Source organism: Cinclus cinclus, chromosome 6 (genome assembly GCF_963662255.1).
Source record: "Cinclus cinclus chromosome 6, bCinCin1.1, whole genome shotgun sequence".
Lineage (NCBI taxonomy): Eukaryota > Metazoa > Chordata > Aves > Passeriformes > Cinclidae > Cinclus > Cinclus cinclus.
Window position 1 is genome coordinate 57,265,137 of NC_085051.1, and position 27,417 is coordinate 57,292,553.

Here is a 27,417-nt window from a genome sequence, read left to right on the forward strand (position 1 = left end):
GCCTGGATTTGCACCTCGCTGCTCTTCTGCCAGGGATTCATTTTTACGCCGCATTCGGCGCTGAGAGATTCGATTATTCGTTTCAAATATTATTCTGCCCCTCGCCTTCAGTACACCCTCATCGCATAGGAGCAGAGACGAAGCCACCCACGCGTGTTGGGTCGCGCTGGGGTACATCCCGCTGCCGGCCGAGGAGCGGCTGCAGAGGGGCAGCTGGGACGGGTTTTTCTCCCACGGAGGAGCCGCATCCCGAGGGAACATCCTGCCGGCTGCGGGGAAGCAGCGCTCGAACCCGCGGCAGCCCCGCGCCTGGTTTGGCCGCAGCCTAATTCCTGCTGCAGTGTCTTATTTAAAAAAAAAAAATTAAAATAATAAGAAAGAGGCAGGAGTTGCAGCTAACATTGCCTTGTGTTATGACAAATGGAATTACGCTGGGGAAAGGGTGAAAAACAAGGTCTCGAAAAAGGAAATCTTAGCGTTAATACCGCGCGTCCCTGCGCGCCCTCGGGGGGATCCCAGCATCCCTTCCCCCTCTGCGGGTGGATCCCAGAACCCCTTCTCCCTCGGCGTGGGGATCCCAGCACCCCTTCCTCCCCTGCAGGGGGATCCCAGCACCCCATCTCCCTTGGTGTGGGGATCCCAGCATCCCTTCCTCCTCTGCGGGGGGATCCCAGCACCCCTTCCCCCTCTGCGGGGGGATCCCAGCACCCCTTCTCCCTTGGTGTGGGGATCCCAGCACCCCTTCCCCCCTCTGCGGGGGGATCCCAGCACCCCTTCCCCCTCTGCGGGGGGATCCCACCCCTTGCGGTGGGGCTGCAGACCCGCCCGGAGGACTGAGGGGTTTTGGGGCGGTGTGAGCAGTTGGGGATGGAGGGGTGGGGGTCTTGTGGGACTGCAGCTGATGGGGGGAGCTGCACAGCCCGGGTACCCGAGGGCCGTGTCATGGACACGAACGCTCGGGGGAGACTCGCTGCAAGGCGAGCCGGCAGGCTTCCGTGCAGAAAAGGAGTTAAACCCCGCCGTTGTCCTTTGATTTAGGAAATGGCTCATCCAATTCAGTTCCAGATTATTCAGGGGCAGGCTGCCTCGCTCGCTCCCTCTCTCCCCACACCAGCCCAAACATCTTGAAGTAATCAGCAGCTGAGAACGGAGACGTCCCCCTGGCATCTCAGGTTAAAGAAGGAGGTCCAGGAAAATGTGGTAGAGCCATTACAAGAAACCTGAGATGCATTCATCAGAGACTCCAATTGCCATCGCATTAGGATTGATTAGAGACCAGCAGTACCGTAATGACCCGGAAAGCGGGGCATACGGGGATTATTAATATCAGACTTCTCAAAGGCAAAAAAAAAAAAAAAAAAGAAAAAGAAAAAAAAAGGAGGAAAAAAACGGAGAAAAAGAGAGAAGATGCAGAAGGAAAAATTTAAAAACCAAAAGCACATCGCGGGGCTGCTGCTTGGGTGCAGACTTACCTGAGAGCACAGGCATCGGCGAACCGCATGGACGAGAATTTATCTAACTTCTGGGAAACAAAAGCAAACAAACATGGGAAAAGAAATCAACTCTGGGCCCCTTGAAATTGCCAGCTCCCAGTCTCTGGCACAGAGACTCCCAGCACTGCGACCGCGGGGCCGGGCGGGCCACGGTTCGGGAGTCCCAGGCGGGGGGACCCCACCCGGGCCAAAAGACGCCGGTCCCCGGGCTGGCGACAGCAAGGACAAGTTAAAGAGCCACCAAAGAGGAGCAAGGAGACCTCGGTGGCTCGTCTCCTTCTCTGTTCCCTGCGCCAAAACAAATCAGCCCCTCCTGGTCTCGGTTTAAATGTAGCTCACTGGATAATTAACTCCATCTTTCCAGCCCTGCTTTAACTGTTTATTTAGTGTCACCCCGTATTACCATCACTAGCACTTTCCTCTGAACAGGAGGAGCTGGAGGGTTTCACCTCCCAAAAGGAAATTCTTCGTAGCTTAAAAGAATCAGCATCCAGGAGGTACATTAGCAAAGAGGGAAGGGGGGGACGGGATCTGGGGGTCCTTTGGCAAAAGAAGGAGGAAACAAGGGTGGAGGTGGGGGACAGGGACAGAAAGACGTATCGGCCCTCGGAGAGGAAAAGAAACAACGCGTGATCACCTCTAATGCTTTGAGAAACGTCCCGGTAAGTGCGCGAAGAAAGAGCCCTTTGTGCCCTGGGGATCGGCCACACCGGGAAGGCCTTATCCTTATCCTCATCCTCATCCTGCCCCAGCATCCCATCCCATCCCATCCCAGCCCGGCCCGGCCCGGCCCGGCCCTCCTCCGGCAGCCCCGGCCCGGCCTGACCCCGCTGGGTGCGGGGGGACCCCCTCGCCGGGCACCCCCGGGGCGCGGGGCCCCGGCAGGGACACGGCCCCCGCCCGGGGACACCGACTTTGTTTTTACAGGTGTCGGGAGGGCAATTTACTAACAAGTAATTAAAGGTCGCACCGGTTTGCAGGCGAGCCGGGCCAGAGGCTCCTTACAAGAGAAGAGCGGTACATATGGAGAGGGGTTTGTTCTTCCTCATTAAAAAAATAGAATAATAAAGGGGGGGGGGGAAGGGGGGGAAAGAAAATACAAATCCTTTATTGTTGGGGAATAAGCCGGGAAGCTGGCTGTCTCCCTGCGCCTTGCATTCGGCGGGCAACGCGGTGCGGATCCGGTATCACGTTGCAGATCCTCACTCGAGATAACGAAATGCGATCTATTTTTCAGAACAGCAAGTGGATGGGAAAGGAGCCTCTACAACACAAACCTCATTGACTTAATAGGTCGGTTTTGGATTTCGCCTTCAAAATGTTCGGCGAGCAGCAGCGTTGTGTTTCTGCCTCGCCGGCTCCCAAACTCCAGCCCCGGTTCTCATCCCTACGAGAAGCGGCTCCAAAAACCCGCTGCTGGTTTTATTTTGCTGAGCTATTTGTTTCCTCCAGATCCTCACGCTTAAAGAAAAAAAAAAAATACTTCTGATTGGAGAAGAGCTTTATTTCTAAGCTCGGGAGGAGATGGGGGATGCATTTGGTTTGCTCTTTTTTTTCTGCTTTGTTTTGATTTTCTGGCGAAATCGAGGAAAAACCCGCAGCGCGTTGCGTGGGCTCCATCTTCATCTCCGCCCTGCGTTGTGTAAATACATCGAATAAATAAGGGAATAAATTAATTTCCGCACAAACGGAGCCGATGGGTGTCCGGGCGATGGGGGCGAGCAGCGGAGGCCCCCTCGCTCGGCCACCGAGGGGCCAGGCCTCGGTGATGGGGGGCAGCCCCTGCAAGCTCCAGCCGGGCGGAGAGCGAGGTGATGCTGCCGGGCTGATGCTGCCGAGCTGCTCCTGCCCCTCCGGCAAAGCAAGGACCGAGAGGAGCCGGCAGCATCTCCTCGCCCTTGTGCTGTTCGGTGGCTTTTTGCTTATTTACATCTGCCTTGTTTATGTTTTTATTCTTTTGAGACGCTCGCAACTCTTTTTTGTTGTTGTTGTTGTTGCTTTTGTGATTTTTTTTTTTTTCAAAGGCTAAATGGGATGGGGTGTTCTGGAAATATATTTTTCCGTGGTTCAAACTGAAAGGTTCCCAATTTTTAGGAAAGCCAGTCCCGGAGCCTTAACGAACATTGATGCTCAGTGGTCCTTGCCTGCAGCAACTCCCAGGTAGACCCTGGCAGGTCTGTCCCCTCCCTATGTGAATTTTGATGAGACGGAAGAATGAAGTCCCGCTCAAGAATCGCGAGGAAGCCGCCGCGCAGCCCTTGTCCGTGTCTGTCAGCTCTTCCCCGGCCGCACCGGGATAATTTGCTTATTCCCAGCAAGAGCGGCTTTTGTTTTGGTCGGTATTTTACAGGAGAAAAAAAAAAAAAAAAAAAAAGAGAGAGAGAAATAAAAAAAAAAAAAAACCCTGTGAGGGCAAGAGAAGCCCGCTCTCGTTACAATGCCCAGGGGCTTCCCCAGTCCCGCTTTGCGTTTCTCCTCATCCTGAAGTTAAAAATCCCCAGGTCCCTGCTCTTCCCGAGCTGAGTCGCTCATTAGAAAGAAGAAAATACAATTTAAAATTAATAACAATAGAGATGAGGGATGGGGGAGCCCACCCCCAGGATAGGCAGAGCGCTGCTCCTCCAGGACGCGGCCGCGGGCGAGCCCATGCCTTATAATTCTGCGCACTTGCTCCAGACTTCAGGGTATTAGTTGATTTTAGAGCCGGGTTTAAGGCTTCGTTCCGGTCCCCACACAGCTGCCTTGTCAATAAGGATCTGTTCCAAGTAGACATTCCTTCTGGGAGGACATTGCAGCTCTTTAAGACTTCATCTGCAACATCATAAGTACTAAAATAAAATGGCAAGGGAAAATTACCAGACACACGGTCATGGGATATGGAAGCGCCCTGACTCCAGCGGACATAGTACAGTCGCTGTACAGACTGGGTGGCAGGGGCTTAATTTAAACAGCCCCGAGACGCGAAGTACGTGGGAAAAACAACAATCCGGATTTAGGAAAATATCGGCCTTTCCCACGTCGTGGCGCGGGCAGAGGCAGGGAGAGGGCAGCGGGAGCGCCCCGGCCCCGGCTCCGAGCCCCGCGGCTCCGGGAGCGGGCTCCTCTTCACTTGGAGCAGTGAACTCCAATAAATCTGACTTGGTACGTCGAATAAATCCGACTGTCTTAGTGAGGACAAACAGGTTTTAAAGAGCCCCGCGATGGCTCTTAGCACCCGCGGAACGAACTCATTCCTGAATCCAAAGCGTTCTGGAGTGTGCTTAAAATAAGGGCTTCGATTTATCTAATCAGAGATAAATACAGCCATAAAGACACCCCCGGCCCCCCGCGCCCTGCCCTTATCTCATCGCATTGTCCTCACCTCCCTGCTGACAATAGATTATCTTTGCTTAGGGAGCCTAATTGTTTTCTAATTTTTTTAAATAATTGCTTTTGAGCGGGGCCGCGCAAATGAGGATTAGGCTAATTAAAGCGCCGCCGGTGAGTGCGACGCTGCTGCCCGCGTTCTGCACGGGGCTGCCCCGACCCACCGGGCTCCCCCCGCGGCGAAGGGGGCAGAACGAGGGGCAGGAAGGGGAGCACGGGCCCCGCGCGTTATTCAGCTCTGCGCTAAAGCGTTATTTATTCATCCCCAGCTATAAGGTAATTAAATACGGGCTGCCTTGCCAGGGCGACGGCGAGCGGGCGGGCGCGGGGCAGGAGTTTTGGGGCGGAAGGAAAGATGGAAGAAAGGAAGACAAGAGCCAGCCGGCAGCGGCTTTCCCCGAGATGCGCCCGGGGGCGCGGGCGGCGGGGCTCCCCCCGCAGCCGCCGGGGCCGCACCCGCGCAGAGGCGGCGGCGGGACGCGCAGCCGCGGCCGGGGCCGTGTCCGGGGCCGTGTCCCCGCCGCCAGGCCCCGCCCGCCCGTGCCGAGGCTCTGCCCGCCGGGCCGGGCTGGGCTGGGCTGGGCTGGGCCGGGCCGGGCCGGGGGTGCCCAATCAGCGCGGCGCGGGGGCTCGGGCGCTTTAAGCGCGGCGGCGGCGGAGCGGGGACAAAGTCCCCCCGGCGGCGCGACGAGCATCCCCGCTCCCCCGACACATCGCCCTCGGCTGCCGCAGCGCCTCCCCGCTCTGGGGCCGGCACCGGGACCGGCACCGGCACCGGGATCGGCACCGGGCCCGGGCCCGGCGGGCGCCTACCCCGCGCCCCTCCGCCGCCGCGCTCCCGCGGGGTGCCCGTCGCCTCCTCCTCGTCCTCTTCCTCCTCCTCGTCCTCCTCCTTCTCCTCGTCCTCCTGCGGCCGCCGCCGCGCTCGGCCATGTCGATGCTGCCGTCGTTTGGCTTCACGCAGGAGCAGGTCGCCTGCGTCTGCGAGGTGCTGCAGCAAGGGGGGAACCTGGAGAGGCTGGGCCGGTTCCTGTGGTCTCTGCCGGCCTGCGACCACCTGCACAAGAACGAGAGCGTCCTCAAGGCCAAGGCGGTGGTGGCGTTCCACCGCGGCAACTTCCGCGAGCTCTACAAGATCCTGGAGAGCCACCAGTTCTCCCCCCACAACCACCCCAAGCTGCAGCAGCTCTGGCTGAAGGCGCACTACGTGGAAGCCGAGAAGCTGCGGGGCAGACCCTTGGGCGCCGTCGGCAAATACCGCGTTCGCCGAAAATTCCCTTTGCCCCGCACCATCTGGGACGGCGAGGAAACCAGCTACTGCTTCAAGGAGAAATCCCGGGGCGTGCTGCGGGAATGGTACGCCCACAACCCCTACCCGTCCCCCCGGGAGAAGCGGGAGTTGGCGGAAGCCACCGGTCTCACCACCACCCAGGTCAGCAACTGGTTCAAGAACAGGAGGCAACGGGACCGAGCGGCGGAGGCGAAGGAAAGGTACGTGCCACCGCTCCGTTCTCCGCTTTTCTCCCTGCTCCACCGCGCGGGGGGCGTTTGGGAACCCCGGGAGCTGCTCCGGGAGCGTGGCGAGTACCCGGAGCCAGATGGGATAGGACCGACGAAAACACACTGTTCCCTTCTTTCTTGCTTTCTTTTTTATTTTTTTTTTTTTTTTCGCGAACCGCGTTGCATTTCCCCCCTCCTCGGAAACCCAAATGGGTTTTTCACCCAAGATCCACTCGACCTCACCTGCCCCGGGGGAACAACGAGCCCCCACCGTCCTCTTCCAGGCCGCTCCGCCGCCTTTGTTTGCTGCCTGCCTTCCCGAGTAAACCGGGAGCGATGCGGAGCCGGACTTCGGGAAGCGGTCGGGATGCAGGGCCGTGTGTTGCCGGGGGTCGGGCAGGGTAGCTCCGAAGCTCGGAGGAGAGAGATGCAGCTCCGGGATGGAGAGGTGGGGGGAAGCTGAGGGAGACCGGGATGGGGACGCGCTGGCCGGGCCGGGCCGCCGCCCCGTACCGAGGCCACCCCGGCAGGCGACCGCTCGGCCCGGCGAGGCAGAGACACGCAGAGGGCATCTCCTTCAGCCACCTTCCCACCGAGCCTCCTGGAGAAAACCCCGCGCCTAGCTCGTCCCCGGGCCGCAGTTTCATTTTTAATTAAAAAGAAAGAAAAAAACACTCCTCAAAAAATCCCTTCCTCCAATTTTCCCTCATCACCTAAATTATCAGGCTCTTCAGTGTACTTATTTGTAGGAGTAAAAGAAATAAGGATGATCCGTTATGGAGTTATTAGGATTATTTTTTCCCCCTTGAGAAGCATTTGCTCCCACGCTGGAATTAAACACGAAGGATTTACGGTGGGCATTAGCACAATGCCCATCCCCACCGCCTCATGCCCGCCCTAACATCCCCCTTGTGGGATTTTTTTTTTTTTTTTTTTTTTTACTTTTCCACAGAGAGAACACAGAAAACAACAACGCAGCCACGAACAAACCGAACCAACTGTCGCCTCTGGATGGGAGCAAACCCCTCATGTCCAGCTCCGAGGAAGAGTTTTCTCCACCCCAAAGCCCGGATCAGAACTCGGTCCTGCTCTTGCAGGGGAACCTCAGCCACGCCAGGAGCTCCGGCTATTCCCTGAGCGGCTTAACCGCGTCCCAGACCCCTCACAGCCTCCAAGGCCACCAGCTCCAGGACTCGTTGCTGGGACCCCTCACGTCCAGCCTGGTGGATCTGGGATCCTAAAGGCCCTCGGCGAGCCGCCGGAGGATCGGGAGATGGGGTTCTGCTCGGGGACAGAGGCTCTGGGTTGTATATAGAGGACAGCACCCGGTTTTACAGCTCACCCGCTGATTCTTAACGGGACTCTCGGCTTTTTTCACACAACCCCACATTGGCTCTTGCTCCAGCTCCCATTCAGCGGCTCCCGCTATCACCACGATTTTTATTATTTTTTTTTTCCACGTAGCCAAAAGCAGAGAGCGGCAATAAACCTCATCAGCCCTTCGAGTTCAAACGAGTTGGTCCCAACGGGAATTACAAACACAAAAAAAAAAAAAAAGGGGGGTGGGGGAGGAAGGGTGAAAAAAAAAAAGAAAATAAAATCCCCAACCCCTGCTGGATCCGATTCCACCCAAACAAATCCCAGCGCGGTGGGCGCGGTGGGTCAGGGGCGGGCGGCGCATCCCTGCTGCTGCCTGTCCCGGTCCCCGAGGAGCGGGGACAGAGGGAGAGAACCGCTGTACTGAGCCCTGTGTCAGAGTGGGAGGAGGGAGGGGAAGTTGCGTTTACATTTTTCATATTTAGCCTCACCAAAAAGATTTCGATGTAATTTAAATTAAAGAAAAAAAAAAAAGGGAAAAGAGTGAAAAAAAATATCGAAAGCTGCAGTATTAGAGTTTTACCAAGTGCCTGTGTCTGACCGCGGCCGTGCGAGGCAGATACTGAGTGGGCTCCACCTTTCTCCTCTTCGGTGGTGAAATGCATCGATGTGGCTAAAAATTAGGATAATAATAGTAATGATAAAAATCGGCGGCCATTTCCTCCTAAACTGCCCCGCCAGTTCCCCGTTGCCTTCTCTCGTCTGTGCCCGCTCGCCGCCTCCCTCCCCCCGGCTTGCAGAGAGCCCGCGGATGACGCTGCCCGTCTCGAGTATTTGTTACCAAAATTCGCATGTGCTTTCGGGTTTATTTTCTATTGTACCTAAACAGTCTAAATTAAACAACGCTAATGGCAGAACACCCAGGCTGCGCTTTTCTTTGCAGGGGCGAACCCCTGCCCCTCTGCCCAGCCTCACCACTTCCCCATGGGCTGTAGCGGAGGTTCGGGGGAAGCCGATGAGTTAGTGAGGGACCAAGGAGGGGACAGAGGCCCCGTTTAGCCTGCGGTTGCCCCGAGGGATCCGGGCACCCGGCTGGGAGGGAGCGCCTGGCTCCGCCGCCCGTCCCGTCGGGGCCTCGCCGGTGCCGGTCCTCCCTGTTAGCGTTTTGCATCATTAAGTGCGTGTTTGTTTAAGTTCGCCGCCGTGTTTGCGCTCGGGGTCTTGGGCCATGGAGAAATGTCACCCTCTGCAGGAGGGTCTCGCCCGGCCGGAGCGCTGCGAGTCCCTCCCGCTCCATCCCCAGCGGGGCCGCCGGCCCGGCCCCGCTCCAGAGCCCCCCGCGGAGCCCCCACCCGCGGCCGGACGGGACAGCGGATCCGTGCCCACCCCTCGCCCTCCTGGGCTCCGGCTGCGGGGAAGCCAGGCCCGGGGCCGGGACACCGGGATGGTTTCCCTCCTCCCTCCGGATGGTCCCCGGCCGCCCCCCTCGGGGCAGCCGGCCCAGATCCCGCCGTGCTTCCTGCGCCCACGACCCTTTGGGGGGGGGATGGCCGGGACAGTGGGGACCTCCCGCCCGGCCGGGTCACCGCGAGCAAGGGCGGAGGGCGCAAATCCCGCTCACGGACGCGCAAACCGCGCGGGGCCCGCGCAGCTGCTTGCGCTTCTCTGCGGCCAAGGAGGGAACCGCGGCAAGACCCGACCTCGTGGGGGGAGCAAGGATCCCCCTCTCCCTGTGTGCAGCGACCCCGATCTCGGCTGCGCGGCTGGGGAAGGGGACCTACTGCGACACCCGCCGGGATCTTAGGGGACAGGACGGGACGGCCCGCGCCCCCCGGTCCAGGCTCGCTCTCTTGTCCCTTTCCGCGGACCTTCATCACCCTTCCCGGGGGTCTCGTCCAGTTCCACCGTGATCCGTCACAAAGCAGCGCAGCCGCTCCCATCCCCTCGGGCAGAAAAGGGGAACCCCCGGGGAAATGAAGGATGTTTTTAGGGTCAGCAGCTGAGCGCTCCACGCCTCGAGGATGGATAAGCTCCAGCTCCGTTTATTTCCCAAAGCACGGGCTCGGTGAAGAGGAAGGATAAATATTGCCCGGGGCTCCAGCCCTGCGCGGCGGGAAAGCCAAGTAAGGACTCGCAAACCAGGAGTTATTTTCAAAGCAAACAGCTCAGAGGCGCTTCCTGCGTGTAGGCAGAGACAGGGTTGATTGTCGAAGGGTTAGGGAAGATGCCATGGGATGCTCCCCTTGCCCAAATCCCCCTTTCCAGCGCACACCTGCAGACCGGGGATAGTCTCAGGCCGCCCGGTCTCAGAGCTCTACCCACCCTCTGGCTCTCCATTTCCCCTAAAGGAGAGGGACAAGGTTTTCAACAGGTAGGAGGTGGAAAGGAGGGATGGAGGGTGCTGAGAGTATCCCCCTGGAGATAAATCCCTGGCCAGCCGTCAGGTAGGAACAGGGAGGCCCTGGAGCTGAGCCAGGCGCAGGTTGCTGAGCTCTCCTCGATTAAGCTTGACCTCGCAGCAAGCTTTTCACAGCAGAACCAGCCTGGGGAGGCAGCCTGAGGCTCTTTCTCACCTAGCTCTGCTTTGTATTTCCACTGGCAGGAAGGAGTTAATTCGTCCCCCCATTCCCGTTCACCCCCCCCAGGACAGATTTCACACTGTGTCCAGGTCAGCCAAAAAAGGGGAGGAAACAGAGAACAGCAGAATGATTAATTCTACCTGCTTTTCCCATGAGTGATCACCTGCTTTTGGGGTCATGAATAGCAGGTAGCTCTCTCGGTCTCCAGCTCTGAGAGGCTCATTTGTTTGGTGACAGCTGAGTGACAAGACCTGAAATCCGAGCCCTCAACTTTGCCTGATGTGTGGATAAAACCCTGGATGTTCCCTCAAACATTTCAGGAAATGAAAGTTGTAACGCGATCCCTTGTGCGCCCACATCTCCCCCAGCAACACACAAAAGCTCAAAGGAACCTTCTCGGATTAAATTCAGCCTGGAGAGGATGGAAGGAAAATGGAGAGCAGGCTGAGAAAGCTGGAACTGGCAAGCTTTTCTTCAGCACTTATTGGAAATGTCTATCCAAAGCAGGGATTTAGAAAGGTCACCTCTACCGTAAGCGCTTCTTCCTCCATCGGAGTCAGACGGGCAGCCCGCTGCTCCCCAGTCCATCTCCACCTTTGGAACAGCCTGGGGAGGGCTGCGGGGTGCACTTAGATTCCCCAAGCAGGAAATTCAGCGTATAAAAGCAAACACCCAAGGAGAGCCAGCTCCCCTACTCTGTCCCCGTTTAATTTCCTGGGTCAAGCTGAGCCAGCGCTGTCCTGTCCACGAACCACACGTCTGCTCTGCCCCTGTCCTGCTGCTAGCTCCTCTTCCCCACCAGCCCGCCCGAGGGGCAGGTAGAGTCCCAGACTCTGCCCCCACAGTCCTGGGCCACATGCTGGCAAATCCTCCACAGAAGCTGCTGGTGAGGAGCAGATGCTTGGATAAAGCCCATGGATCTAAGTCCAGTATTTCCAGGCCAGGCTCCCTAAGGCTTGCACATCCCCAGCTGCAATTCCAGGAGCCCAGAGCCAAGATGTGGCACATTTGTGCTCTGTCTTCACAAACCAGGCCTGAACCGCCAGAAAAAGTCTGAGTTTCATTTTAAGCACACAGTTTTGGGAATGTCAGCAGCTGAAATGAGTCCAGGTGTGTGGTACTGTCAGGATTAGGCCAAGGCATTCGACTCCCTCTCTCCTGGGTAGGTGGTTTTATGGAGCTGCCTGTCACTAGGCAGCCAGTGGCTGCTTGTGCTGTTATCCAGCCTGAAGATAAAGTACTATTTAACAATTGTTTAACTATTCCTGAAGTGCTTCAGGATCTGCAGACTCTGTAAAAGAAACAGCACACGCCCTGAGATAACTCTTCACCTCTGAGCTTCTCTCTTGCTCCTGCTTTTCTCTGGACTGCAGCTCATGAGCGCTGCACAGGTGGAAAATCTCTCTGCCAGCCCACCCAATGTGCTTTGCTGTCAGTAATTTTGTACCCAAGGAAGAGCTTGCTGCAGGTTGCCAATGCTGGAAATTGTAAAAGCAGCCTTCAGGACAGGTGCTGCAACCTGTCCTTGTCATGAACAGCAGCAGAACACAGACCTTGCACATCCTGGCTGTGACAATCTGTGCCCAAGGATGGATTTTACTGTTCCTATTGGGGCTGAAGTTGCCAGGTTTTCTGAGGGCACCAGGTGCTGTGTGGGGAGAGCAGAGGTGGCAGAGGCCGGAATTACAGGAGCTTGGGGGCAGTGTACCAAGTAACCTGAGACATCGTCATCTTTCCCAGCTGCATGTGGACAGTTTTAAATATGGAAATGAAGGAATATTTGCTTTAATCTTCAGGCAGAGAGAGCAAATTACCAGGCTTCCCAGAGATTTTGAGTGCTCACCCCAGCTGCAGTCTCATGCTGCCTGGAAGGAGGGTACCAGGCTGAACCCCCATCCCGTGCCACCCTGTCCTTCCTTCCAGCTTTTCACCAAGTGAAGGAACATTCCCTCTCTCCCTGTGGTTTATAGCGTTCATCTACATCTCCTCAAGTTTTAAACTGAGGTTGAACTTTCTCCGAAGCATAAAATCCCAATCCTAATAATGAGGTTAAAGAGGCAGATTTAATTAAATTATGGTTTCCTGTTTTCATTTGTCCAGTGCTTTTGGAAAATACCTCTGTGGGCAGAGCAATTCCTTCTCATCCCTGTCTTAGCTTCTCACCACAGTTTAGTTCTGTAGGGATAGAGATGCTCTGGTCTCTGCTCAGACTCGGATGAATTTCAGCTATGGTAGAAAAGGTAGGGGAAATCCTCATGCCTGCATCTCAGGATGGAAGAAAGGGGAAAAACTCTTTCTGACTTCAGGATGGAAAAGCTTTTAAGATGATAGATGGAGCATGGATCAGCCCTGTTTTACAGGAGGGGAAACTGAGACCAGGGGAGATGGCAGACCTGCTGAAGGTCAGAGCAAGGGCAGGGGATGGGGTGGGGATGGTGGCTGCACTCCCACACTGCCTCTCTTTATAGTCCCCATAATAAGGCAGCACAGCTTATCATTATGTAACACAATATTCCTAATAATACGAGACAAAACCAATTGACTAAAAAACAATGCCAAATGAGGCTTGTGGCTAACACTCCCTGAAGAAATTGTCTATCTTCTAGAACTGAAAAGAAAAAAAACCACAACAACAAAAACAAACAAAAAACCCCACGCAAATTAGAAACAATTGAAAAATGAAATCACATCTGCAAACTCTCAGGGTGTTTCTCCTGAGCCCCAAAGGGAGCCTGTGTCCTCCCACCCCTGCTCCTACTGCCCTGTATGGGGTGGTGGGTGTCACAGGGACCTGCAGCTCTGTCCATAAGGGCACAGAAAGGATTTTGTGGCAGTGCCAGAGATGCTGGAAGACATAGCCTTGGTGCATGCTTCATTCAACAGAAGGGCAGCATCATCCTAGAGCAAATCAGAAATGTATTTAGGGAATTAAGATTTTCCTACTCCTAATGTCCTGGAGCTGGCAGGGAAACACGAAGAGAAAGAATTTAAGAGGGAAAGAACTCCAGTTTTTAAACTGCTGTTCCCTTCCTGGGAGCCCTCTGAGGTTGGGCAGAGGCACTGGCACAAAGGAACCACAGAACTTAGCCAGGAATGCTGCCAGGGGCTGCTTGGGTCTCCAAAGCCAGCAGCTGCCCTCTGCCCACCCAGCAGGGCTTTGCTTCAGGGGCAGCACCAAAGTGAGCAGGAGCTGGGAATGCTGTGCAGGCTCAGCAAAGCTCATTGCAGGGGACAGTTCTGTCCCATTTTGTGGTGGCTTCCAGCCCTGCCTGCAAACAGGGCCCTTAGGGATTTCCACCACGTGCCCTTCTCAGTGGATCTGGGATGGGGATGCTCTGCCCTGTTCCAACCACCCCCCTGTGTTTGGGGTCTCTTGGGTGAAGAGTGGGGAAGCACATGGTTTTACACTGCTGGGACAGCTCAGGCTGGGATACACATCACTGCTGCCCTGTGGGAGGGGGAGAGGCTGAAGCTTGAGCCTGGAGGAATCCCCCACCCCTGGAAGCATTCAGGCTGGATGGAGCTCTGAGCAGCTTGGTCTAGAGGAAGGTGTCTCTGCCCATGGGATGGTCTTTAAGCTTGGTCTCTTCCAAGCCAAACCATTCTATATTTCTTTGATTCTATGAATTTCTATTTTTAGAAGTGTCCCTCAAGGCAACATCTCCAAAAGCCAAGGAGGTGCTTGACAAGGAGGTGGAATTATTTCTTGAGGGGAAAGGCACAGGGGAAAGATGTGGGGATGCTGAAGCTGTGCTATTCCCAGTGGACACGGTGCCTACTGAAGAGGACAGACACCCTCAGAGCAACAAGCAGGCCAAGAGGCTGATGCCACCTGAAGCTGTACCAGATGCATCTATTACCCCTGTGTGCAGGATCTGCTTCTGAACCCTCTGGGTCCCAAGGGTGACTTGGAATGCGTTGGAAAAACCCTCAGGAGGGCAAAGGCAAAGCAGGGCTTGAGGATGGGGAACTGCAGGAGGCTTGCTCAGAGACCCCCAGCTCTGCTCTGCCTCTGAACTCCCCAACAGGCAGGGCTGGGCTGGAGGAGACCTTCAGCAAAGGGCACTTTGGGGCTCTGCTGCTGGCCTGTGTGACTCGCATCACCCCGTGGGAACCTGCCACTGGGGTGCTGGGGGACGGTGGTGTGGCCCAAGCCTGTGATGATCACGGTGAGGATGGTCAGCAGCTTGTCACCCCCACCAGCCCACTCCAGTCTGCTTCCACCTGAGGCTGAATTCAAGCCTAGAAGGGGAGTTTTAGGATGGAGGAGAATCAAGCCCTTACATGGTGATGACTTTCAGGGAGGTGTTTAACAGGCTCACAGCACACCAAATGTCCAACCAGCTCATCACAGTGGTCCCTTCTAGTTTGCTGTCCACATCCCTATGGATGTGTCCAATTTGCTGATCTATCTAGCTAAGAAAAAGAGGTGATGCTGCACAGTCTGAAGGCACCAGTGCAAAGGGGATTTGTTAAAATACTCTAAACCAAAGGGAAAAGAAGCAAAAGGAGCCAAAGCTGTGAATAGGACTGAGACATAACAGGTTTTCCCAGCAAAGGGAAGTCCAAGGTGCACACCACAATGGCTCCACAGCAGCAGCAGAGTTAACTTCAAACCTAAAACATTTTCTAAAGGACAAACCCTGACTTACATGGTGATTTTTGTGCCGTGCCCCAGCAACCTCCCAGAAACCCAGCATGGATGTCTCATGGGTGCATTCAGCCCCTGCCGCTCCATGCCCTTGGGCAGCACACGAGGGGACTGTCCTGGCAGCAGAGCATTGTATGGCACGGGATGGGACTGCAGGACGTGCTGTCCTTGGATGCCCCAGTATCTGGGTCTGCACCCCGCTGTGCTCCTCTGCATTACATTTTGGGGGCTCGGCTTTGCTCAGGATGCCTCTCTGTCCTCATCCCTTGGCTCTGCCAGGGTTACGTAGCCACAGCTATTTGCTGGTGGCCTCCACGGAAACCGTATATCCTGCCTCTGCAATCGGAGACCAGGTGCCCACGCAGCTGCCAGATTTGAAAGAGGAGCTGGCGGGAGGGGAAGAGGCCAAAATGGGTGTGCCGAGGGAGGGGGGAATCACATCCATCCCAAACGGGGGCCCATCCCATCCTTGCACAGAGAAGGACCATAGTGAGATGGGGAAAAAAAAACAAACCCTTATTTGCGAGAAATCTCTCAAGGCAACATGCGAAGGGCCGGGGGCCGAGGCCAGATTTAAATTGAACCACCTGCCCAGTGATCCATGAGGAAGGCTCGGGTGCTCAAACAATGAGCAGGGAAGGAAAGCTGAAATGATGGTCACCAGGAGAACCTGAAACCCGCGGTGGGGAAAACAAATAAATACAGCGAGCTGAGCCTTCCCCATCCCGGCTGAGGCAATCTGTGCTTATGCAACCCTACCCGAGGGCTCCCTATCTCTGTGTACAATCTGGGCTGATAAGATTGTTCCCTGCTGAAAATCAAAACCACAGGGATTCCAGGCGGCTCAGCCCCGGAGTCAGATTGTCCACCTGAACACCAGGGCACTTTCATGTGGAAAAATAATCGCACGGTTATTTAGCTGAAGTAAGGGGAGGGGGGAGACAGAGGTTCTTGGAGGGTTTGGAGGTGGTGCTGGATGTGTGCAGCACAGAGGGGACGCCAGCAAATGCCACCATCCCAGGGACGAGATGTCCCCATGGCATGACAATTGTTGCCTAAAGCAATCGTAGAAAAAAACACAATGGGCTCTTGTCCAAGCCTCGCTGGTTTTTAGTGAGAACATCTTGGGTTCTTTTAGGGTCCGGGGACTTGCAATTGGCATCTCTGGTGCAAAATCCCTCAAATAAAAGTCACATGAGTGACAGTGGAAGCAGCCATTGCCACTTCTAAGTTTTTTTTTGGGTGGAGCAGCACATGATTAATGTCTACACTGAGTGGGAGACAGAATACATAAACTCCTCCTCTACATACACATGTACATCGAGAGATAAATGTACCTGATAGAGCCACTGTGTAGAACAACTCACCTGATAAACCATTCCCAGGAGCAAGACGTGCAGGATTAGATCTGTGTTTGCAATTATAAAGTAGATAGGGGGGCTTTGTCTCTACTGCAGTTCTAAAAAGTGTTTTGGGGCATGTGCCTCAGCACCCGGCTGATTAGATCCCACCTGCTCTGAATGTTAGTCCTTCTGTCAAGAAAAAAAATGTTATTTGGGCAAAACAGTAGCAAGGGTTTGCTTGGTGATGCTGGAAATGGAACCTCCTTTCACTGAGATGGGAGTGGGATGCTCAGATCCTGTACCCTGAAGCAGAAGCAAGACAACACATGACCACCTGAAACAGCATTTGTGTTTATTTTATGCATTTAGCACCACACACTGTCTGTTCACAAGTTTTAAGTGCTGCTGAGTGAATATATATAGCAGAAATGTCCACTGGGGGTGTGGATAAGACAGGCTGGGGAGTTGGGCTCCTAACCCCTTGCCAAGTTCCTACTCCAAGGGCAAAGATCCTGGTAAAAGCAGCTCCAAGCGCTATGTGTGCTCCTATGACTCCCGCTCAGCTGCTGCAGCTTCACAATTGGCATTTTCCCGGGGAATTTGTGGCTGTCTCTCCCTGCTGCAGGAAAAAGCGTGAGCTAGGAGGGGATTAGCTCAACAGCCAGGGTGGGCTGGGCTGCACATGTGGCATTATCACCTCAACAGACAGACTTGGCTAAAAATGAGTAAGAGCCAGTGCTTCCTTTGCTCTGGCATCCTCTCCTCATCCCTCAAACCCCTCCAGTTATAGCAATCCTGCAATAAAAGAGAAATCTGTGTAAAATTGTGCTTGCTGACGGAATATATCCCTTTAATCTTGCAGAGGTGCCATGTTCCCAGGGCCACTGCCAGACCAGGAAAGGCTGCATGTGCACACATATACACAAAACCATACACTCACAGGTTTTTGGGTGACTGATGAGAAACAAAGTCCTTTAGTCCTGCCCATGAGTAGTGTGTCCTGCAGTGGCTGTCCTTCTCCAGGGCTTGGTGTTCCTGGCAAAGCTTATGTGAAATGAAAATGCCTGTAATTTTCTGAAATTCCTTAATCCTGCTTATTTTCTCTCTTTCCCCGAGAGATCGGAAGCCACAGTGGTCTCCTCAAGCCCACCCACTAATTACAAGACATGAGCTCAACCCACTGCTGGCCAGAAACAACATCACAGGACCAAACACCAGCAACCAGCACTGAGCCCTCGCAGAAAACTGCCTGAGAGTCTGTCACCAAGAACTTGGCAATGACACACCAGCCAAATCAAAGCAAGCAAGAAGGAAAATATCCCATTTTCCTTCCTGCCCTTCCTAGAACCACTGACCAGCTGCTCCAATGTCTGTGTCCTACTTGTCTATCTCACCCCACCATGCTCCTTTAGGTCTTGCTCTATTTGGCTGCCATTTTTTTTCCCCCAAATTTGACCCATTTATCTTTCCAATTTGCTTGGAAAGGTCAATCTCTTCTGCAGTGCTGGGGAGAATGGGATTTTCCAGTAGGAGGGTGGCATCCAGCAGAAAAAATCTTCTCCCTGGAGAAATTAGATCAGACAGGGCCCTGAGGAAGCCGAGCTAAAAATAAAGCCTGAACTCACGGAGCAGTTATAGGATGGGAACAGAGGCTGTGGTGCATCCCTGGTTTTATTCTTAGCAGGCACAATTGGAGAGATGAGTATAAATTTACTGTCATAAATCAGTACAGTTCATGGAAGGATGTTGCGTTTTCTTTAAATGCTGTGTTCACATTCACAGTTTTACAGCAAATCAGGTTCTTTGCCTAAATCCCCCAGGTTTGCAGTGGCTTGTGATTGCACTTTATCCAGGCTACCTCGATTTCATGGACTGCTTCCCTCCTCCTGCTTTCCCTGTGCACAAGCAACAGGCACGTTCAGCCTCCTGCATCCCAAAAAAAACGGTGCTGCCAGAGTGAGGATGAGGCTTCTGTTCTCCAGGTCTTATCCCTGCACCAAAACCTTACCGTGCACCGGATTTGCCTGGACACCCTGCTCCGGCATGGGTTAGAAATAATATCCCAAATCCTACTGCTTGGCGGTGGGAAAAACCATGAGGTTTGAGGGGGTCCCAGCTGGGGGATGCAGCGCTGAATGCCAGGGAGGTTTCAGTGCCCGAGTGCTGATCTGGGATGTGGCAGCGCAAAAGTGAGAACGTAGGCGTGGGAGCGTGGAAGTGTGTGTGGATGCAGGAATGGGAGCGGGAGTGCAGGAGCAGGAGGGTGCTGCTCGTTCCTGGGGCTGCAGTGCCACCTGCTGTCACCGCCGGCTCCCGGACACATCCCTGAGAGCCGCACGCACGGACAGCAGCGCCCCTGCCTCCCCGCTGCTCGGAGAAATGGAGTTAAGCACGGAAAAGGCAGCTCTGGGTCACTGGGATGTAGTGGGGTGAGCGACATCCCGCTGTCCCAGCACCCCAAGGTGGACCAAAGCACCCAGCAGGAATTAGCTCATTTCCTTCTAGATAGTCGGATGTGATCTTTTCCTTCCTTCTGTGCTTAAATGTGTCCTTCAGGAGCTCTACCCTGAATTATCACCATTTCTTGCTGGCTCTGGGAAAAGCCTGGAATTTCTCCCGTGTCCATGTGCTGAGGTGGCTCAGAGCAGCTGCTCATTCCCACCTCTCCAATTCAAGCTTTAAACCTAAAAATCTACTTGTCCCTTCCTGGGTCACCCATCATCAAAAAAAGGGGACATTTAGATTAGATATTAGAAAGAAATTCTTTACTGTGGGGGTGGTGTGGCCCTTGTACAGGTTACCCAAAGTAGCTGTGGATGTCCCACTCCTGGAAATGTTCAAGGCTGGGCTGGAAAGGACCTGGAGCAACCTGGGATAGTGGAAGGTGTCCCTGCCCACGGCAGGGGGTGGAACTGGATGACTTTTAAGGTCCCTCTCAACCCAAACCCCTCCATGAATCTATAATCATTACTGTTAACCTCCCAGTGGGAGAGTTTGTGCCCTACAGAAAAGCCCAAAAGAGCTGCCACTGCAGTTCCATTTGTATTGAAAAAAAGGACAGAAACTTAAAGAAAAAAAAAATAATAATAATAAAAAAAGAATAACAATATAAAGAGCAAGGATATCCGAGTTGCTGAAAATTAAGCATTAGGGGGGAAAAAATGCTCATGAAAGCCAGATCCAGCCCGGCTGGGCAGCTTTCAGAAACAACAATTAAGTTTGGAGGAAACCAGATACCCACCACGAAAATTTGCAATTCTTTGTTGAACAAATGTTTCCATGGAAAAGCTCTGTTTACCCTTCACTTGTCCTGTCAGCTCCTGAGCTGGGATGCTGTGCAGCTCGGCAGGCAATGCCCAGAGGACCCAGCAGATCTGGGACAGAGCACTGAGCCCGTGTTTGCTTTTTTCATCTTCTACCTGTGTGGGTTAGTGCATGAAATGCATTAATTCCTCACAGTTAATCCAGTTTTGGGAAGGAGGGCTGCAAGGGCCTGATCCCTGAGCAGGGAGAAGCTGCAGCAGGTCATGGCCAGAGGTTGGGATGTGCAGGGGTCAGTGGAGGGCCCTGCTGGGGATTTTAGGAGAAACTTGCTGGAAAAGCTCACCAGGTCTAGCCTCGATGTCCAGAAGTACATGGACAAAACCATGAGACTTCTAGGAGGAAAAGCCTCATCTTTGAAAGATTAGACACCTAAATGATCACATTTCAAATAATCCAATTTCTATGTTTTTTCCTCAGCTAAGACGCAAAGTAGCAGCACATTTCCACCAGTCCCTGCAATCCCATCCCAGGATCCAGCCAGGAATCTGCTGGGGGCAGCTTTCAGAGCCAGGGGAGTGCCGGCTGCCTGGGACTCGACTTTTTCTTACAGCACTGCCGGGACCAGCGGGGGAGAGCCGCGACAGGGAGAGGCTGCATTTGAAACCCACCCTTTGGACCCAGACAAAATGAAACGGGGAAAATAAAAACAGGGGGAAACTTGGCTGCGGCTGCTCCTTTCACAGGCTCCTTGCGCTGGGTCTGAAGAAGCCCAGACAGGGATAGGGGCTGGTTTGCTCTCTGCTGTGCCGTGTCCTGGGGAGCTGGGAAAGGAGCCAGGGAGAGGCTGGATCCTGGAAAGCAGCCCGTGCCCTCTGCCAGAACACGCTGCCAGAGGTGGGGAGCAGGGGAAGTCATGCATGGGCTCCCCACCTCCTCGGCCACTGGGGAGGGGTGGCCTGGGAGGAGCCCGGGTGTTGCTGCCCTGCTGGTACAACCTGCACCCCCATTTCAGCACTCAGTGATGATTTGGGTGTCTCGTTCCTGCGCAGGGAAAGAGGTTTGGGGCCTTCACTGCCCTTTGAACATCTGGCTCTTGGGTTGGTGCATCGCATGCTGCTCTTGGCTGCGTCCCTCTCTTCATTGTCCAGTTGCTGTGGTCCCTGGATTGCTGGGAGCCTTTTCCTGCTGCTCCACAGCCCAATGCCCTCAACACTCCTGTTGGGGACTGTCCCTTGCTCTGTGCAGCTCCAGTTTCAGCAGGAGCCTGTCCACAGCAGCTGCACCATTGTCATTTATGAGGCTGTGCTGACAAACACCAGCCAAGTTGGTGGGGACATGCCTTAATCCTCCCCTACACCCATCCTCATGCTCAACTGTGTGTTTAGGACTCATCTGTCATTCAGACTCTGTCTGGTCCTCATTCCTGTCCGCTTCCCTGCCTCTCCTTTCCCCCTGAAGATGCTAAGTGCCTCTTCAGTGTGCCCAGCTCCAGCATTTCATCTCAACAGGCCAACCATTCACTCTGTGCCAAACTGGCAGGCAGCTCACTTTCCTGGCATGTGGCCTCCTTGGCTTTCCATCCAGCCTGATTTTTTTTAATTTTATGGTTTTACTTTTCCTCATCTTTAAAATTCACCATTGGTTTTGATTAGGTGGCTGTGGACTTGCAGCCCCTGGGCTTCCAAGAACAGGAAAGGGGAGGTCTGATGTGGTGGGTCTGGTGGCACCAGTGCCTCAACCCAGCTTATCTTGCTTTTGAGAGAGGGCAACTGCTCTGAGTCAGGGGCCAAGAGGTGGCCAAAGTGTTTTCTTTTATTCCAGCATGCTCCCAGACTCCCTGCAACTCCTGGGTCCCACCATGGAAATGCCACCTTGAGGAGGTGCCAGGGTGAGGAGAGCATTGGTGGCAAAGAAAGAAGATGGGGGCAAGTTCCCAGCCTAAGAACTGGAATAATGAGTGCAACCACAAATAAAAAACAAATGTCTGAAATGTGAAAGAAGTTGCTTATGCAGAGGAGCCCCGTGGTCAGCTTGGAGAAAGCAGAGGTCAGTATCTGCCTGGCTGTGGCTTCCCAGGGGGAAGTTTAGACCCACCTCTGATGGTCCCCAGCCTATCTCCAAACTGCTGAGGGTTTGTGAACCCCATGCTCCCTGTCCACCCGTGAAAGTCAAGCACAAAGTCTGTCCTGCACAACCTTCCCACTGTGAGCTAATTCTCTGGGGATAAAAACAGAAACTTTTTTTTCCCCCCACTTATTTTGTATGACTTGGATCTGTGGGGTTTGGGGAATGGGGACCAACAAATAGGTTTCAAGTGGTTTGATTTTCAGTGGTTTCACCTCAGGATATAAATGTTGGAGCAAGGGAATGGCTCTGGGTTGGCAGGACTTGCAGGGCCATATTGGGGCAGTTCCCAGAATAACCAGAATTCACTTCCATGAAGGACATAATTGATTTGGGGTGTCCAGGAGACACATCCTCTTCCCCCAGTCCTTGAGCAGATGTGGCCCCTGCCTCACAGAGACCATGGGCCAGCACAGAGGCAGGTTGGAGGGATGAACAACTTCTGCTGGGAGCTGAGTAGAATTTTGGGTGGGACATCTGCCCCTAGGATAACATCTGCAGCAAACACTTTTGCACCCAGGGGAGATGTGGCAGAGTTGAAGAGCAGCCTGCTGTCATCACTGCCTCCCAAACAGCTCCTGGGAGTCCCAGCCTACACTCTCCATCCTCCCCCTCATCAGGGAGAGAAGGCAGTGAGAGGAGAACCTGGCTCTGTCCCAGGGCTGAGCCCCACCACAGCAAAACTGAGCCCCACAAACCCTACGTGCTTTGCCAGACCCCAAAATATCCCAACCCCTCCACCCTGCTGCTGTTCTTTCATTTTATTTTTAGATCCATCGCTCCTGTTAGCTCTTTTCTATTTGTTTTTGGTTCTTATTATTCCTGGCTTCCCTCAGTGTTTTGCTTTCCCTCCTCAGCCCTCATCCGGATGTTTATTCTCACTGCTTGTTTTTCTGCTTTCCCGAGGTGCCTCCTGGTTGTAGCTGGGCAGAGAACTGTGTTTGGACTGGGCAAGGGCTCTCACATAGCTGGGCTGGGACCAGACCATCATCTGGAGACACCAGCCTGGTCCAGGAGGGGAGAAGCCTTGGACACTGTGTTTGCTCCAAGTAGGAATGTGGCTGGTGTAGGAATGTGGCAGAGCCTGTAACAGAAGAGCTGGCAGCAGGGTGAAGGAAGTGGGGAAAAAAGGAGTTATCCCATCTCTAAGGAACTCCAGGGGACAATAGTGATGTACCCAAGGTCACAGAGAGGATCTGGGAGCAGTGTTACCCACATGTCCACATCACCTCGTTGCCAGTGTGGTTGTGCCTTGAGGTGTCTTGAAAACCAGGCTGGGCCTGGTTAGTGCCTCTGCCTATCAAAACCCAAAAAGTTTTCCTTTTGAAGATAATACACCCAAATCTAGCTCTGTTTCTTCCATTCTCACAACTCTCCCATACATGGATGTTTCTGTTCATCTTCTCTCTGCTCAACCAGAAGTGATTTTCAAGCTTTTTTTAGGGCTCCAGCTGAGCATTCCCATGAGGAAGGTGAAGGAGATATTTCTTCTACAGAACACATCAATGACTGAAGTCTATCATTGCCCCCAGTTTGAGGGCATGGACTGGAGGGATCTTTTGGGCAAAGAGGTGGGTGCTAAGTTCGCATTCCTCATGGGAATGAGGTTTTGCCCTCAACATTGCCAGCAGGGTTACAATAATCTGGCTTTTGCTTTGTTTTCTGTCTCACTGGGAGGCAAAGTGATGCAGTGTTAAAAAGGCCCTGCAATATCTCACATCAAAGAGCCATGGTGGCGCTGGGTATTTTATTGTTGAATTGCAGATAAACACAGCACACACTGCATTTGCTGCCAGAAATGCCCTGGATTCCCTTGTTAAATTATTTGTTCCAGTGCAAGGGCACAGATTTTATGCTTTTGGTCATCCTCTGTGCTCATATTCCCATCCTACAGCCTTTCTGATAGTGAGGTGCCCAGAACCACATGGCCATGGGGCAAGGAAGCTCCCAGCTCGTAGATGGGATGAGGACATTCTCTGATCTGTAGGTATTTATTTGTAGAACAACTCAGCCATGAGACTGATGCAATAATCTGGAGCAGCCTTCCACAATTTTGGTACAGTTACAGTGAAATTTGCATCTGAGACATTAAAGGCCTGGTCTGTAACTCTGCACATGGGCACGGGGACTTTTTATTGCTCGACTTCAAAGAGGTTCAATAACGGGAATGAGTGTTCAGGTAGGGAAAAGTTCTTTCTTGCCATGTGCAAAAGCGTGCCAGAGGACACACAGGCATCCCTGCACACACAGAGTTACAGGGCTCTGGAGAGAGTTAAAACAGAGCAGGCTGAGGAGTTTGCATCAAAAATAGTATTATTTTTGGAAGGAAAAGTCAGCCGACACAATGGCTCAAGCTGTCAGGATCTTTCAGCTTTGGGGAGGGAGGGGTGAGGGGGAGAAATCAAAATGAAAAACACTCAGCTGAAAGGAACCAAAACATGGCAATTTTTTATCAGCTTGAGGCCAAAGCTTGCAGGGCTTCCTGAGAGATGGAGTCTGGGTGTTGTGGACACCAACTCCAGGTCCCATCTCTGTGCACTCTGAGCAGCTGCCCTTGGGCCATGCACAGACATGGGTGCCCCATCCAAGGACTGGTAGGGGCAGGGTGCTCCCCAGTGGGTCTGCCCCTAAGGGCTGGGGCTCCTGAGGGTCACATCCAGTCTGAACTTGATTCAGCAGAAAAAATGTGAATGTTTCACTACGCGGGCACTGAATCCTGTCCCTCCTGCATCAAAACTTGGCAATAAATCTGAGATTTTTGCATGCATTGGGTTTTTTTCTGGATTTTTGATTCTACAGGCAGAGCTGATTCTTCGCAGCTTGCTTGCTGCTTGGGATGAAAGCAATTGTTAGAAAACCATGGGAGACATTTCATTCACGTTTTGACCTGGGGAAATTTGGGTCTTCTGCATTCAGAAAAAGTCTCCTCCAGGAAATCACATACAGTGCAGGACATCTCCTTCAACATGCTCACAGACATCCTTCCCTGCCCTCCCTCAGTACAAAAAAGGCTCATTTGTCTGATTCCCTGGGTTCTTTGCCATCCCTTTGGACTCCATGGCATATGGGCACACGTGCTCGTGCAGGTGTCCATACCAGGGACCTGAATTTTCCCTTATCCCTAGGCAATGCATCAACTGCCATCACTCATTGCAGCCGAGGGCTGCAAAGACACAGCCACACCTGCAGAGGAGCATCTCTGGAAGTCTTATGCTTTTTGTTCTAATCTTTTCCTCCCCTGGTTTCCAACCTATCACTGTGGGGTTTAGCCTCTAATAGGGCATCCCTGCATGCTGGCTCCATGGACACTTTGATCCAAACAGGCTCCTCCATGGCTGCTTCCCATCCTTAAGCAAGACACACTGTAGATGTTCCATGGACTTTTCATTTCCTGCCTGCTCTGTCCTGCACAGGAGAGGGAGAGAGAGAGAGAGGGAGAGAGCCAGCTCTTCTCCTCCCAGGCTGTTTCACTAAATGGAAATAAACCCAAAGAAGTAATTCCAGGCACCCTTTGCCAGCCGTGTTTGCAGAGGCTGGGGAAGCAACAGCAAAGGCTCTGTCTCTTCCTGCAGACACAGCGTGGCTCTGGTCTGGTGAGGAGCAGGGAAGCAGTGCCAAAATCCTTGGGAAAATATTCAAGTGAAGTCTCAGAGAGGAGTGATGGCGCTGGAAATGGCCATGGCAGCCTGTCCTGTTTATGGTATGGGTGAGATAGATGGTGTTACACCCATGCTCAACTCCACATATTACCTCTGATCCCTAATAACTATACAGAGAAATAAAATTAGTCCTTATCAGCCTCATCCACCCCATGGCTTTCCCTTTAAATATTCCCCTTTTTTTTTCTTCCATCATAAACTCTTTGTTGAGACTCTGGGATCCTTCACATCCTGTTGCTTCGGTTTTACCTGGACAACCATTTCTGGAAAGCTGGGACTGGAGCTGTCTCCTGCCAATTTTCTGTAGCTCTCCAGTAAACCCGGGTCAAATCACTGGCTCACGCTCTGCTCTGGACCCAAACCCGTGCAACCCCGCTGCTACCCTGCCCGAATTCAGCCCCAGGGATGCAAAGCTGGATGAGCCGTACCTGGAGGCTCTTGCGGGGATGCGACACTTCGGCAGAAGGGGACGAGGATCAGCCTTTCCCTGGCTGGCTGTTTCCAGAGGGAAGCGGCTGCCAGGCAGCAGGGTCACCTCTGCAGGTGTCGGGGCTGTTTCCCTGCTGTTCTACGAGCAGCAGTCCCGGGGGGCTCAGCCCAGCGCTCTCATCCCTCCCCCCCACCGAGGCAGCTCTCGCTGCCGGTCCTGCGAACCTTTCCTGGCTGCGAGCAAAGGATTTTAATTATCGGGGGTTTGGCAAGCCCGGGAGGCAGCAGGGGCCCCGCTGTGCTACCTCCGGGCTGGAGCATGTGCTTCAGGCATTTCCTTAGGCGGGGACGTGTCCGGGGGCATTGCTGGGATCTGTTCCCAGCACAGGGCACGGGTACAAATGTACGGGGCAGGACCAGCGGCCGGAGCTGCCTGGGCTGGGCTGGGCTGGGCTGGGCTGGGCTGGGCTGGGCTGGGCTGGGCTGGGCTGGGCAGTGAGGCTGGGACATCCCATCCCATCCCATCCCATCCCATCCCATCCCATCCCATCCCATCCCATCCCATCCCATCCCATCCCATCCCATCCCATCCCATCCCATCCCATCCCATCCCATCCCATCCCACTCTGACAGAGAGACTTTCTAGCAGATGTTTCAATAACTGTTCTTGTCCCTTTCTGTAGATATACACGATTATGGAAAGCCCTTTTCCCCCAGGCTGGAATGGTGCTCAGGTTAAAGAAAGGAGTCACAGAGCTGGCCATTGTCAAACTTGATGCCACCTAAACCTGGGGATGACAACTTTGCCTGGAGCGCCTTTGCAAACATCCAGCAGCAGCCACAGCACTGGCTGAAGTAGAAACATTCTCCCATATTTTGTCATTCCCATCGGCCTGCCAAGGCTCAGGGACAGACTGGTTCTGCTGTGGTATCACAGACCAATTGATGTGGTATCACAGACCAATCTGCCACATCCCCCCTGTACAGGACAGACAGAGGAGGGATCAGCCACACTTTAATTCCCCTGCAGGGGAATATTTGCACCCTCGAGACACAGCCACCACCTCCCGGCACCTATGGAGGGAACAGCTGCTCTGATCTTGCTGCTGTATAAGTGACACAAGAGGGACAAAATTCCCTGTATCTCTGACAAATCCTTCTCTGACAGATGAGCTCTGACCTACTTTGCAGTGGAGCCAGATGTTTAAATTAATGAATGCAGATGTATTTCCCTCAGACCTGAGAAGGAATGTTGTATTGCTGCCCATCTATGTGGCCTCTTGGGCAGAGGAGCTGGATTTCACAGAAAAATGCCATTTGTGGTTCAATCCTAAAGGTTTTTAAAGGAAAGGAAAACATGAGATCATGCTATGCCTTTTCAAAGGCAATCCCAAACCAAGGAATGTTCAAGTGATAACATTTATATCAATCTGAAAACTGCTGCTAGGAAAGAATTCCTAACCTGACTTTTCAGAGGGTCATGTTTTCACAGTTTTTGTCTTGGCATTGGTTATGACTCCTTCCCTGGGGTTTCACACTTGTTGGTAACTAAACAGAAGTTTTATGGTACAGGGCACAATTTAACAAGTATTTCCTCATTTTCTCAATAAATCCCCTTTTCAGCCATGCAAATGGCAGAGCAGCATCCCTGGGACCCCCTTCCCAAAGCAGTGGTGGTGCATCTGGAAAACA

At 53.6% G+C, this 27,417-nt stretch overlaps 1 protein-coding gene across 1 annotated transcript; it reads left to right on the forward strand.

The window, feature by feature from the left end:
- Positions 1–5,776: 5,776 nt before the first annotated feature.
- LOC134045219 (homeobox protein SIX1) lies at positions 5,777–7,600 on the forward strand. Its single transcript, XM_062494882.1, has 2 exons — positions 5,777–6,350; positions 7,312–7,600. Exons 1-2 carry the CDS (start codon positions 5,791–5,793, stop codon positions 7,598–7,600), a joined length of 849 nt encoding a protein of 282 aa, XP_062350866.1. The 5' UTR covers positions 5,777–5,790.
- The last annotated feature ends 19,817 nt before the right edge of the window (positions 7,601–27,417 follow it).